This window comes from Penicillium verhagenii, assembly GCF_028828195.1.
Source record: "Penicillium verhagenii strain IBT 33310 chromosome Unknown utg000008l_segment0_segment0, whole genome shotgun sequence".
Classification (NCBI taxonomy): Eukaryota; Fungi; Ascomycota; class Eurotiomycetes; order Eurotiales; family Aspergillaceae; genus Penicillium; species Penicillium verhagenii.
In genome coordinates this window covers 358221-372489 of record NW_026643172.1, presented here as the reverse complement: position 1 = coordinate 372489, position 14269 = coordinate 358221, and the positions used below count along the sequence as shown (strand labels likewise).

General features: G+C 48.3%; 6 protein-coding genes across 6 annotated transcripts; 1 reads left to right on the top strand and 5 right to left on the bottom strand.

The window, feature by feature from the left end:
* Positions 1–143: 143 nt before the first annotated feature.
* N7466_008118 (uncharacterized protein) lies at positions 144–548 on the bottom strand (the record flags this gene model as incomplete). The annotated part of the gene is made up of 1 exon (XM_057167507.1): positions 144–548. The coding sequence occupies one exon, from the start codon at positions 546–548 to the stop codon at positions 144–146; it is 405 nt and encodes a 134-aa protein (XP_057018138.1).
* A 912-nt stretch (positions 549–1460) lies between these two features.
* N7466_008117 (pentatricopeptide repeat protein) lies at positions 1461–3528 on the bottom strand (the record flags this gene model as incomplete). Its single annotated transcript, XM_057167506.1, has 2 exons — positions 1461–2828; positions 2893–3528. The coding sequence occupies 2 exons, from the start codon at positions 3526–3528 to the stop codon at positions 1461–1463; spliced, it is 2004 nt and encodes a 667-aa protein (XP_057018137.1).
* N7466_008116 (U6 snRNA-associated Sm-like protein LSm4) lies at positions 3503–4427 on the bottom strand (the record flags this gene model as incomplete). The annotated part of the gene is made up of 4 exons (XM_057167505.1): positions 3503–3600; positions 3990–4086; positions 4178–4369; positions 4425–4427. 4 exons carry the CDS (start codon positions 4425–4427, stop codon positions 3503–3505), a joined length of 390 nt encoding a protein of 129 aa, XP_057018136.1.
* Positions 4428–4934: 507 nt separating this feature from the next.
* On the bottom strand, positions 4935–6575 carry hat1 (histone acetyltransferase catalytic subunit HAT1; the record flags this gene model as incomplete). The annotated part of the gene is made up of 4 exons (XM_057167504.1): positions 4935–5853; positions 5904–6168; positions 6233–6508; positions 6560–6575. 4 exons carry the CDS (start codon positions 6573–6575, stop codon positions 4935–4937), a joined length of 1476 nt encoding a protein of 491 aa, XP_057018135.1.
* Positions 6576–6980: 405 nt separating this feature from the next.
* N7466_008114 (Zn(II)2Cys6 transcription factor) lies at positions 6981–8720 on the bottom strand (the record flags this gene model as incomplete). The annotated part of the gene is made up of 3 exons (XM_057167503.1): positions 6981–7889; positions 8002–8601; positions 8661–8720. 3 exons carry the CDS (start codon positions 8718–8720, stop codon positions 6981–6983), a joined length of 1569 nt encoding a protein of 522 aa, XP_057018134.1.
* Positions 8721–9454: 734 nt separating this feature from the next.
* Positions 9455–13844, top strand: N7466_008113 (Mn(2+) transporter ATX2; the record flags this gene model as incomplete). Its single annotated transcript, XM_057167502.1, has 6 exons — positions 9455–9629; positions 9725–10269; positions 10351–10486; positions 12478–12568; positions 12636–13601; positions 13661–13844. 6 exons carry the CDS (start codon positions 9455–9457, stop codon positions 13842–13844), a joined length of 2097 nt encoding a protein of 698 aa, XP_057018133.1.
* Positions 13845–14269: the final 425 nt, after the last annotated feature.

The following is a 14269-nucleotide window of genomic DNA, read 5'->3' as shown; positions in this document are numbered from 1 at the left end:
AAGCCCAACGCCCATTACAACATCAATCCGCCCAAAGTCCCCATACCCAAGACATGACGAGAATGGAGGGACATGATAACAAAAAAGAAATCCCAAAAAATTCCCCCAAAATTGTGGAAAACAATCATGGTGTTTATCATGATTTACGCGACACCGTAGAACACGTCGGGTGTGATGGTGAAGTTGGACTGGGTCTGGGTCACATTCTTGGAGCCGGCTTGCCAGTAGGTCTGCTCGGATTCACCAGCGGGGAAGAGGTGCCATTCATGCTGAACAGCAAGGTTCCAGTAAGGGTGCGTCTGTTCGGTGACGGTTGCGGTGATGTTTGTGTCGTCACAGGCGGTGGCATTGGGGACGATACCCTCACAGTGGGTATTGAAGCCAGGCGAGTTGGCAGAAGCGGCACCGGTAATGTTGAAGGAGTAGACAGTACCACCGGAGCTGACGATCTGCCAGTTGGAGATCTGCCAGGTAGAGGGTTGAGCGAGGACGGCAGCATTGGCCAAGCCCATGGATAGGAAGACAGGGAGGAGAGTAGTGAATTGCATTCCGGATTCTATGAAAAGGTCAAAGGGAAAGGAAGAGCAAAATTTGTACAATGGGGTTGAAAAGTGGTCAAGTGGAAAAAGAAGGGGGAGATGGAATTTAAGTTGAAAACTAGTCAAGTCAAACTGGGGGTTGGGACTCAAGAGTGTACAAGGAACCTTGGGACGAGGGAACCAAAAGTAGAAAGCGGAAATACTTCTCCCCTTTTCTTCTCAACTCCACTTCTTTGTTACTCAATCCACTTGTCGATCCCTCGCCTTCAGGGGATACTCAATCGTCCATTCATCAAATCATTTCTCTCTAACCCACTCGGTGGCTGAGAAAATGGCTGAGAAAGGCTAAAGGCTGAAAATAGGGCCCGTAATGAAGAGGCGGGCGTCAGACAGTGCTACAGAGTCTTATTGTCTGACAGGTCGAGCCGGGATCTATCTGAGGTGCATTGTTTCAAAGCAAGATTTGTGCCTTGTGGAGTCCAATCATGACCACTGGTTCGAGAAGTGGAGACTCCAAGCCCTGGCGATCTTTGGTTTGTGGACTACGGTAGTGCGGATAAGTGAAACGGCGCGAGTACCCAAGGTTCACTTGCATTTTGCCAAGATCGGCAAAATCGCCATTTGTTCATTTTTGGTCCCGAGTCAGAATATTCATGTCTTGTTCTACGGTACAGCTTCTACGAGGGAATGGTCGCACCATACCCAAACTTGGAGGTTTTGAGAATTTTTTTTTTTTCTGTTCTAGATTGATTATCGCGGGAGCATAAAGAAAATGTGATGTCTAGTGCAGCACTGACTTGGCAGCTCCACGCGTCTGATACCGCATAGTAGTTCACAATATTCCCGAAGACCGAGTCCCTGTACTTGGCATTCATCACATTGAAAGGAAGAAAAAAAAAGAGAAAAAGAAAAAGAACAGATCTAAGCCTCGGACTCGCCCGTCCGAGCAATCGCCTCGTGCCGCCGTTTATTTTGCCGCCGCTTCTTATTCCATGCGATACGGTCTTCGTCCGAGAGCGTCTGACGTCGGAACGCGGCTCGGACCCAAGGTCGACCATAACGGCGATGTCCTGTTTGATCAGCCGTGTTTTGAGACTGGTCCAGGGTTGAATCTTTGTCCACGCTGCTCGCCGGCGCTACAGGACGCTCCACGAATTGAACAGCAGGGTGATGTTGGAGTCGCACTGCAAATTCATTCACAGATTGGGAACAAAGATGGCGAATCTGCTCACGGGTCTCATCACTGACTTCGTCTCCCCGGTCCAACAGGTCTCGGAGGTACATGTATGCCGATTGGTAATTGCGCGCATCGAGGCACATCAGGATGAGGGATTCAAAGGTAGTGACATCGGGGACAATGCCAAAGGATGCCATTTCTTTCACAAGAAATAGACCCGACGGCCGGTTTTGGGCATGCCGGCACATCCGAATCAAAATGTTGTAGACGTGAACGTCGGCCCCCTCGGGGCACAAAGTATAGAGTTCTTTGTAGAAACCCACTGCATCATCCACCACTGATGGGTCATCATGGGCCAAATTCTCGCAGAGTTCAGCGATGATGCGAACACAGCCAATGGGGATTTCTCGTTTGTCATTCTTCAAGCGTTTGAGCATCTGCCACGCTTCACGGGGGTCGGTGTGGTGGTCGATCATGTGGGAGACCACGGACTCGATTGACTGCTCCGCAGGCACAACCCCGAGTTCGTGCATCGTACAAAGCAGCTTGAAGGAAGCGGCAAGATCCCCAGACCGCAAGTAAATATGCAGAAGTTGTTGGTAATCCTGGGCCTTCAAGGGGAAGTTACGGGCATCACAGGAGCGGACAATAGAAAGAGCCAACTCAATATCACCGGCCTCCGATGCAATTGTCAAAGCATTACTGTAAATGTCCAGAGATGGCTTCAGATAGCCCAGATCCACCATTCGCCGCCAAATAAAGCAGGTCAAATCATAATGCAGAGCTTGACTTGCAGTTTTCAACACATGCGCCCAGAGTTCAGGCGTCATATCATGGCCTTGCTCAATGCGGGCTTGCATTAAGCGGTAAACTTCATCAAACTCTTGAAAGTCACACAGCTGGTAGACAGCCATACTGTGTAGCCAATTTTCAATATGAGTTCCTTTCCGTTCCATTAGTGAAATTTGATCTAGCGCCAGCTCAAACTGATGATCTCGGAGAAGACCCGCGACCATGAAATGCCATCCGTCGGGACTAACAGTCAGCCACCTGTCTCGAAGCATCCGAAGAACATCTTGTCGTAGTATATAATCTGGATGAACAGCAAGAGCCTGGATGAAAGACCCCGGTAAATTAGCTCATAGTCTATGCGGAAAACATATGTCCGGTTCTTACCTTTAAAGCTGCATGAAGTGTTCCCGAGTCCGCCGTGACACCATTCTCCTCCATTTCCTGTAACAGATGTTGTACCACCTCCGGTGATCCCATCTGATGGTCGCAGTGGGCTAGTATTAACGCTTGATAGTGGCGTGTATGCGGTTCGGTTTTATGATCCCGAATCAAAGCTCGTAAAATCTGAGTCGCACCGATAATATTCGGTTGTTTGGTCATCATCCGCCGTAACATGCTTTCGAGCTCAGCGGCTGATTTTGTATAAAAGGAATCGGGTACCCTGGGAAGTGGCATCCGAGGTTTGCGCAATGGACGGTCTGCATTATCTGCTTCATGTGGATTGGGTTTGAATTGGGGTTTAGATTTTGGTTCCGGGGAGGATGTGGGATCGTCATTGTTTGAATGCAGGATATGAGTCAGTTTTTCGTCAGGTGTACTAGAGTCGCCGATTTCTTTATCTTGGCTGGCATAGTACCGCCGTGGCACTTTCGGCGCAATTCGAATCGCGGGTTGCGGACATGGCCTGGAGCTGTATTTCCGTGACTTGAGTAGATATGACGGGCGACCCAATGGTAATCGGTTGAATGATGGGCAAAGTGAGTGCCATAACCCATCAAAGACGAGTGCCTGCCGCGACATGTCGGGGTATGAGGTTCACGGCGGTTGGTTCATCCACATCCCCGGAAATCGAGATGAAATGCGCGATGCTGACTAATATTGCCAATTCGCAGCTTTATTGCCTGGTCTACAAATGATCATGATACCAAAGAGAAACAAGTCTGGGATTTAATAGAATATTTATTGATCATCAAAATTTCCCACTGAAAAATACAGAGCCAGATACGCCACGGCCATGCTCGACTAAATCCGTTCAACCAGCGCGCCCCGAGCGATCTTACCCACTCCGTCTGTCTCTGTAGGGTATCTCATTTTTGCACCTCTTCTCAGCCATGCAAAAGGTGCTGTGTTCGTCCATATGTTGCACTGATTCCTCTATTGCACTCCACCGGGGCCACCGCCTCGTCCACTGCCGCCGCCGCCGCCGCGACCACGTCCACCACGACCACCACCGCCACGACCTCGGCCTCGGCCTCGGTCACCATCTCGGCCATGCCCGCCGCGTCGGTTCTGTGGTTGGTTTTGTTGTTGCTCCTTGACAATATCGACGATCTCATCAGGGACTCGGAGGTATTTGATCTGCGGGAGGAGTGGTTGGTTAGTCTCATAGCCTTGTAGCCTGTTGGAGGAAAGACATTGAACATCGGATGACTATTCTCTCTGGACGTACGTTGTTACCGCGAACATAGACTTCGGGTAATCTGAAAAAGCGGTCGCCTTCGGGGCTAGTTTGCACAACTTCGCGCAGGATCAAGTTCATCCAGTTATCGCACGTCACCAGGTGGCCGTTGAGGGTCTCGCCGTTCTTCAGCTCGACGAGCATGGGGCGGCCCTGTGCGGCTGTGAGGAGGCCGAGGGGAAGCTGTCGGTATTATATTAGCATTTGCGGTAGATACAGGCAGGATGGGAGGGGTTACCATTGTGGATTGCGATCGATGATATGGCGGTGGGTGGTTGTTGAGCGCAAGTTTTCTGGAGTAGATGATGGTTCCAGATTTTCCACTCTGCAAGTGAAATAATTGACGAGTTCAGTAAAGCTTATAGGGCCGGTAGGAAGGCCGTTGCGGTGATTTGGAGGGGTTGGAGAGAGAGCGATGGGCGCAACCGAGCTCCGCATCAGCTGTGAGAACGGAAAAAATGATAAGCCGAACTCGGTGTTGTCGGTGCTTCAGTTCAATGTTTTCAACCGAACACTACAAATTCCTTCATCTTTGAATACTTATTTAGGGGCTCAACCTTGATCATGTAATAATACTACGAATTTCTCAATTTTTTTATTGATGACATTCATTCGGTACCTCTTAAGTGGGTACATGTAAGAATTGGATTGAGAACTAAACCTGACTCCCCAGGGCCGATATCCCATTGCGATAAATTACATAGTGCGAAAGCATTTTCATCAGTCAAGGCATTTTAACCATAAATCCCTACACCTTCGGGCGTTTGGCCAGTTCAGTACCATTTTCTTCTTCATCATCATCATCATCCTCAACGGCAAGCTTGCGTTTCTGGCGACGGCTGCTGCTAGGAGCTGCATCCTCGTCTTCTGGTTCGGCTAGGCGCTGCTCTAAAGCATCCAGTGTGATCTCGTAACCCTCTTCCACATTGCGGACAGTGTCATCAAGCTTCTCCACTCGATCAAGCAGCTCCAGCTCCTCCAGAAGTTCCTTATGCTTCTTGTACAGGCGCTGTTTGGTAAGCATGCGCCACCAGTAGTATCGTCGGTCATTTGCATCGTCTGCCTTGTGTTTCTTTATCAACAGCCGGGCAAGGTTGGTTCCTCCAGCCAGACGGTGGCTCTTGGGGATCTGACTAAGAAGGAACATCTCAAGGATGTGTGCGAACTGAGTGGATTCAATCTTGAAAGCAGTGCGAATCTCGACAAGTGTCTTGCTTGGGATCAATACTGCTGTAGGCACTGCACGGGGGCGTTGCTTTTTGGAATATGCGCCATTAGGATCCGGGTTGAGGTTCACCTCATGTTTAAGAAACTCGGGTCGCAGGAGACAGAAGTCGGCCGAGTCGCGAAGGGCATCGAATTGTTCATTGGGGTCTTCGACCGTCAGCTCCCCAATCGTGGGATCAGCAATGCAGAATGCGTGAATGGTAGTATAGAGGTGGGTTCCGTGCCCTGAGCGGGCGTGTGAGGGAAGAACGAGGAACTGAGCAATACGAAGACGGGCGGGCAGTTCGGAAATCTTGATCTCTGCTGGTGGGAACTCGTCGTTCTTGATGATAGGACTTTGGGACCGGTCTCGTTGGTAATACCAGTATCGGTAGGTGGTCGCATAGCCTACAATGGAATACGAGGACGCGGTTGGCGTTGGAGGCGTAATCTTCTCGTATCTATAATGGTCAGCACGGAGGCGGTCGAAAGGATGGGCAGGTGCGCATACACAAAGAAAACGGTCCATCGCTCCAGACTCCACTCAGGATCATCTGTCTCTAACGGAGTTCCAGCTTCGATAAACAACGAAACCAAAACTTGCACGCGGTCCAAAAGAAGCCGAACCCGCGGATCCGCCAGGGATCCAGCCCAAATTTCATATTGTCTGTCATTGGCCTCATAACCATATACCATCTTGCCCGGTGGTGTAAAGTCCTTTGCTGACGGATCCTCTTGAACAGCTTTCTCGTATTCCGGCAGATTGATGAGCGCTTCTGTATTTCAAAATTCCTCAGTTAGCTAGACTCAAGTGAGTTCTCGGACAACAGCTCAATTTACCTTCCGAAACAAATGGTTTCAGGGTTCCAAGAAGATCAAGTGCTGCGGTGTCGCCAACAGGCTTAAATTTCTTATCATAAGAAATGTGCAGGTGAGGACGCAAATCATGGGCGGCAAATCGCAAACGAATCACCAGACCCTGGTATCCGAAGATCTGTTCTTCATCTCCGAAGATGGGATAAGTGAATTGAGGGTGGAAGGTGGAGAGCGTCTTAGGTTTGGTGTCGCCAGGCTGCACGACGGTGATATGGATCGCATCGTTGGCGTCGCACGACCCTAAAAGACTGATCAGTTATCAGATCGATAGAAAGAACCAAATTGGCTTACAGTCAGTTTCCGCCATGGTGGATGGATGGTAAAGTGAAAGATTGGTTGATAGTAGCCTGGGTCAATGAGAGATGCGACGGAGAGATGGAGGCGCGTCTGACCGCGTCGGGACCAGTATTACCTAATTTGGACTAGCGGTTTCAGAGAGCTCAATGTCAGGACTCAGCTCTGCTTCTTGAATCAAGTAGCAAGTTTATATTTATACATATTATTTACTATCGACTGGGTTAACATTCTCGGCCCTGTAGCTTTGTCGGCTGGCTGATGCCTACGATGTTGGTATGCCTGCTTCCACGTCACTTACATTCAAAATCTACTAGGATACTGTACATGAGTGGTCATCTTATCATTTCCCTGGGAAGCCGCCAAAAAAAAACCCGTGCGTCTCACATCCCAAATTACATAGTTCATTAATCTCAGCTTATATGTTTTGTTGCTCTATACTCATCAGCTGCGACTTCCAAGCTCGCACTCTTTGGATCTTTGGTATAAGTTCTAGGGCTCTCTGGATTCCCATTTTGGATCCAATGGTCTGAAGTTTCTGTACCACCCACTCATGTACTTCATCTGGAGCAGCAGGCGAGTCACCGGCAACGGTCAATGGGAATAGCAACATGAAGACACCATTCAAAGGAGGAACCTGAGTCTGTCCTTTGAGCGGCATTCCATTTTCGAACCCACCCAATATGGTCGAAGCGCCCGTGCAAATATATGTCGCCATTTGCGATACCACACCCAGTGCTCGTTGTCGTCGTTGAAGATGTTGAACTTCCAGAAGGCCCACTCGTGCCAACTTGGCGATATTATTCAACATCATCTCATTGACAATCAATCGGCCCCAGAAGTAGTAGTTGAGATCTCTCGACGCCCACATGTCATGATAGACCATATATTTCCCATAGAAGGTCTGCTTCATGTCGCTCGAAGTCTCGACAAAAAACTGCCATTTATGTGGGAGATGTTCCTCCCAATGTTCTAGCTCGGTATCGAAGGCTATTGCTGTTCGCACTCCATTCGAGGGATCGAAATTTGGATCACCGCGGGTGGTATGAAAGTTCATGAACCGCGCCAGGATATCAACGAGATCAATGGCTGGCAAATCATCGGGATTTGAAGATTGAAGTGAATTGATTGTGAAATTTGAAAATTCAATTGGTAGTGCTTTTTGGGCGTGGTAATATTTGACCATGGAAAAATAGAAGAACTGTAACTGGGCGCGCGGGTCACGGGTCTTTATCGCCTTGCTAAAGGACCCCTGTCGCAATAAGGCGGCAGCTCCGTCTAGATGAATCGTCCACGCGTCAAGCTGGCTTGAGTTGCAGCAAACCATCTAAAGAGATTGGAGGTGGAAAGGTCAGTGAGCTAGCCAAGGCAAGCTAAAGCTTTATGGGGGGGGGACTCGAAGTGGGACACGTGCCACACGTGGGGTCGACGGATCATACCTCATATAAACCTATCATCAAGATGATCTTTATGGTTTCATTGGGTCTAGCTTGAAGTGGATTCGCCACAGCCTGACGCACGGCATTCAAGGATAACGCATACTTCTCTCTTGCCGCTAGCCGGAGAGATCGATCCCGAGTAACATTGGACAGTGCAGCTAGCCCAACTGATGCCACTGCATCTCGAAATGACAGCTCCACGGAAACCGTGTCTATAAATGATGAAGTCGACAAAACAAAGGGCCCGTCCATTGCCGCTGAACTGGCCGTTACAAATTGTGTACAGAAAAACTTCAAGCCAAGATCTTCCACGGTGGTGGACACTGCTATGGGAACAGTGGGAACCAACGGTAGAATGAGTCTCCGCTGCGGCACGGCAGCTTTCAATTCTTCTTCAGAGCTTGTTGACGATGCATCTGATTTTAATACTGGAGCGGCTGGGACCTTTCGGCGCTCCCCTGCTCTAGATTTGGCCGTTGCAGACCTCCGAGCTGCTTTGTCTGTTTCGTCACGAAACAGTAGAGCCGGGATGTCACGGTAGCCACCACACGGCTTCCCCGCTCTCATGCACTGCGAACAGACCGGCTGAATACGATCACACTATCAATTTGGTTGCCGTTAGTTCAACTAGCCTGCGGCCCAGTCTGACTACTACTTGCCTTGATTCGCCGCTCCCGACAACCCTCACAGTTTTTGCTGGGACGACCGTAAAAAGGCATTGTATATTGGAATCAATAACGCCGTCATACATTGGCTGGGATGAAAGGGGTAAGGAGATCGTGGGCTTCTGCCGTGACAAGTCACAAGAGCGAAGTTGCGCAGCCACGGTCTTCAAGGGCGAAAGCTAAGCCAGGTAAGCAGCCGATGTAAAAACGTGGATCACCCGTCGTTTGATTGGTGAATCTACTCTTAGTAGATCCACTTGGTTGTTTTTCGGACACTATTCCTAATGGGGTGGGCATTTCGCCGTCCATGGCGGGTCAGTAGTAAGTACAATACTGACAGTCTGAACTTTGTAGATATTTCTTCATTTTTTTGGGGTCAAATCTTGATGGAAGCCTAAAATCTTTTCAAAAGATTCGATAAAGGGTGGCTTAGAATTTGAATATCTGCGTCACGACTCACGCGGCCTTGGAAATCAACCAGTGGGAATCGGGATGACACTAAAATAACCAACCATTCCAACAGATTGAAAATGGAGATTGAGTTGGAAGAGACGGACCACTATGAATGACAACCTTGGTAACACTTAGAGAAACGGCGAATTGCTTGCCCGTCACGGAGATCGGGTGGCTAAATGCCCGAATCCCTATGCCATGCGATCAAACGTAGTAGGTCCAGGAGCATCACTATAAATGGGTTAAATCCCCCAGCTCCACATTGCCATTCTAATATTTGTTCCTACATCTGAGTATAGTGTGCCAGTGACACACCGATTGGTGGAACTTGACACATGACATTGGAAATCCGTTCCCACGAGGCTGGAGCCTCATACTACCGCTACAATCCCTCATTACCAGTCGCGATTGTTGCAGCCGTTCTGTATACCATTGCCTTTGTCTTGACATTCATACAATGGATCCGCTACAAGGCATGGGTATGGGTCATTATGGTAGTAGCAGCTGCGAGTGAGTCCATCTTCCCCCCTCTCCCAGAGATCCTTCCAAGGTTCTTCTCATACAGATACCGTTCATGTATTCTAACATAACACTGAAAATGGCAGTGGAGGCAGTTGGCTACATTGGCCGATGCATATCCGTGGAAAACGTAACAGCGAGATCGGTCTACATCCTCCAATTCGCCCTCATCATTCTTGCCCCTGTACTCATGGCCGCTTGCTGCTACATATTATTTGGTCGAATTCTCTTCTTAGTCGTCCCTAAAGACGCTCGCACATTTCATCTTTGCTGGGTACCCCCACGATTTATTACGCCCATTTTTGTTGGATTTGACATCGTTGCCCTCTTTCTCCAACTAGTTGGCGCTGTGATGATATCTTCGGTCACTGCTACAGATACAGGTGCAGCCAGCAAACTAGCCAAAGGCAAGAATCTCGCCCAGGCAGGCGTCATCATTCAATTGGTGGCATTTGGACTCTTTTCAGTCGCAGCTGTGCGGTTCAACTTTACGTCTAAGAGGTTTTCCAAACAAATGGGCGAGCGATATGAGCATATTGATGAAAAGCATTATTCCATCAATGGAATTGTGAGAAAATTGCATTGGCCTGCATTGCTAAGAGTTATAAACTTGACTACTTTACTGATTCTGGTGAGTCAACCCACCACTCACAAATTACTATTTGCAACATTGAATGGGCTGGATATCGCTAACGTGAGCTTGGAGTGAAAGGTTCGTTCTATTTATCGTCTCGTCGAGTTCTCGGAGGATGTCACTGGGTACGTCAATACACACGAATGGACAGCGTATGTTTTTGATGCATTGATGATCTATCCTTGTGTTGCGCTCTTTATCATTTGGCACCCGGGTATGTACCTACCCTACCTTGGGCTACGTCTACCAAAAGATTGAGCGGAGTCTGGTCACTTCCAAGGCCCATAAATCTTGAATATCTAATGGTTTGGAGAAGTGTAACATGTTGTCTTTCGATTTTAACTTCCCAAAAAGGCGTCTCAGTGAAGGTGAAACAAAGACCAATAATATTGAAATTATTCAGGTTTGAATGAGCGTTGCAAAATCCTGCACCTGATGGAGTTTGTTGATAGGTTTCATTTGACAACTTCGATAAAATGGCCTGTAAATTATTTGAAAACATTTTGAAGCGCCCATCGAATCTCACCGGCGACCAATTGAGGCTCCGTGATCTGTATATTATGTCCACTCTTTGTTGTCACAGAGTATCGATTCAAGCTTGACATATGAAGGAACTCGCGTTGGAAAGAATCTTCACTTTCTTCCCACTTTTCCAAATAACGGCGAAAAGCAGCTCTCTGCACCTCATTGCCTCTGCCATTGGCTACGCCGGCCTGATACATCAGCTCATGATCCCGCTTAGAATTTCCCCTAAGCACACTGAGAGGTTTCCCTTCAAGTATGTTTTGACCAGGAACAAGCTGTCGTTTTTGTTCGATGACAGGACGGCTGATCTGGAGATGTGGCATTTCTCGATCCGCCTGCTGAGCATGCTTCTCACTGGATTCCTCCGTCACAAGATCGCTCCACTCCGGCGCCGTCAACTGATAGTCTCTTGTAATCCCAACAACATCATAGTAATCCAACCCTTCCGTGACGGCCGAAATACTAGGGTCAGGCCATGCCTCGAAGAGCATGCGCTCCTGGACTGCATCAATGAGCACCAGGCCGGAAACATCCTCGATTGGTCGAGCGGCGATAAACTCCCGGGCTAGAATACCACCCCATGAATGCCCCACAACAAGAAATGGTGGCTTCAGGGAGGCTGATTCCAATAGGCGGGACAGCTCATCTATGATGGTGAGGGAGTCTGGATTGCTCGGGGATTCTTCACTATGACCATAACCAGAGCGCTCGTATAGTAGGATTGATGCCTCAGACTCAAGATGTCGGCAGACTGCACTCCATTCCAATGCGCTGCTTGTGATTCCGGTCAGGATGATAACCAAAGGTGTACCAGGCTGTCTTTGGATTCCTCTTAGTGCGTAACTCAACGAATGCGTTCCTATGGAAGCGAAGTGTCGAAAGTGGTCCATCTTTGTAATCCTGGACAAGTAAGACGAAGAGCAAAATATGACAAGGTACTCTTGTCAATTGAGTAAACACTTGGTATTCACAAAGAATCGAGATGTAGACTCAAATATCAAATCAATCAGTGAGTCACGTCCGGACCCCAAAGGCACGAAAGGATGCACTAGTCTCAATTTGACAAATCTTCAATAATGTCATGACTCATAGGGTTGGGGCAAATGTTAGTCTTGTTTTAACTGATTCCACTTATTCCACTTGAAGGAAGAAACATAAGATCAGACAAATACCACGTGCTTGACTCTGTGAAATTTAGAATACCTCAAGGGAATATGCCCAGATCCAAGGGTATGTGGAGTACAGGAGTCCGAGTACGGAGTATCTAGTAATCAGTTAGGCAATGTTCTTTGTTTGGAGGGACTGAACAACAATATTCAACCCCCAAACATCAGTGACTGTTGTCAATACGATCGACTTGATATGAAAAAAAAAACTAGATTCATTCTGGGGAAAGGACGTGGTTGTACTAAGTATAAAGTGTGGCGGAAATTCAAAAATAACTACTAGTATTGGCCACGGAGATGGTTTGATCCGAGAGCGGTACCTGACAAGAATGCGTGGGTCCGAGTTGTCGGCTTGCGTGACGCCAAGTAACAATCTGTACCTTCTTCCCTCCTTCACTCCTACTCTGGCTCCTTCATTTCCCCATTCCAACCATCCCCGACTCTCCCCGGTGCACGATCGGGCTTCTTTTACTGTCGTTTCTGCCTTGGACACCATGAACGAAGTCCTTTAAAGCCCGAGCACAAGTGCCAAGCTTTTGCGACAAAGAGACCACCATGGAGGGACTCTTTACTCTGCTCGCTCTGAGCATTGTGATGGCCGTAACGTAAGATTCTCTCACCATTGAAAATTTTGTTTGACCGCATGTTTGGAATTACTGACATACTTATTAGATCTTTTGTTGTCGGTTCATTGCCTCTTGCCTTTACCCTCTCCCCCTCACAACTCCGCCTCATATCTTCGATCGGCATGGGCGTGCTAGTGGGGACGTCATTGATTGTTATTATACCAGAGGGCATCGAGACTCTATACACTGCTAGCTCCGCTAGCAAGAAGACCATTAGTACGCGTTCAGCCCATGTTGATTGGAAGTCGCAGGGAGTTCCTGTGATGATGCGATCTACATTAGACAGCAACGACGATACCGCATTGTCAGCAGACACTCCCGTTTCTTTCTTATCACTAGATCATCAATCATCCGCTCCGATTTTTGACCGTGATGAATCGTCGGGTGTAGTAGTAGCAGGGCTATCTACACGAAAGGAGGATACCACCGAACACTCGAGCACAGAAGAAGCGGAAGATAACTCCCCACATGCCTGGATTGGAGTCGCCCTGATCAGTGGGTTCATTATGATGTATCTGATTGATAAATTGCCGGAATTTGCTTCGCCGACAAAAAGCGAGCGGATTCCTTATCACATCTCGCTCGATAACCTTGGGTCGGGTTTGCGACGGGGCTCCTCGCCTATCCGCGATGGGGGACTTTTGAATGCTGGCCATTCGAATTCGCGACGTGGACACAGTTTTGCTACAACTACAGGATTGGTCATCCATGCGGCAGCCGACGGCATTGCGCTAGGTGCATCAACATCTGATACCGGCCTGAGCTTTATCATCTTCCTAGCTATAATGGTTCACAAGGCTCCCGCCTCCTTTGGGTTGACTTCAATTCTCCTCAAGCAGGGGCTATCAAGCCGGACTGCGAGAGCGCATCTTTTGGTCTTCAGCTTGGCGGCTCCTGTCGGAGCTCTTGCCACTTTCCTCTTTGTACACATGTTGGGATCTTCTAGCGGCGACGAGACTGGCTCTCAGTGGCGGACCGGAATGCTCTTGCTTTTCTCTGGAGGCACTTTCTTGTAAGTTCTTGGACTCTGCCGCCCTCTTATTTTCTCAAACGGTATGCTGACTACGGCAGGTATGTGGCAATGCACACCATGCAAGAAAATGGACCTGGCTCTTCCCCACGGGAATCACCTACAAACGGGTATGGTGATGCTCGTGAATCCCCGGATGGATCCGATAAGTCAATGAGAGACTTGATCGCTTCTGTTGTAGGCATGATCTTGCCGCTTTTCCTGCAGATTGGCCATGCTCATTAACCATTTTGTGTCTATTTTGACTTGCTCTTGCTTTTGTTTTCCGCATTGTGTAAATCCCCAGTGGCAGGCATTGGGATCTACTCGTAGTATATTAGTGCGGGGTGTGTCTTTTTTATCATTGTCAATTTTTTCTTCTTTTCTCCTCTTGTTATCCTTGCCACAAAATAGATGTCAGGAGCCATATACCCCCCGTTATCTGGCATATGTTCAGAGATTAGAGAGAGACATGATGAATACGTTTGAATAGAATCAGTGAATCATTGTGTAATCTGAACTGAACTGAACGAGTCATTATTGCATTTCTCACGATCACACTGATGTAGCGTAACATTGCTCACGGGTACTTATAAGAGCGGGGGGATCGCCTCGATTCTGCTCATGGGAGATGCTCATATTTGAATCATCTTGCCATGTCAAGTGATGAA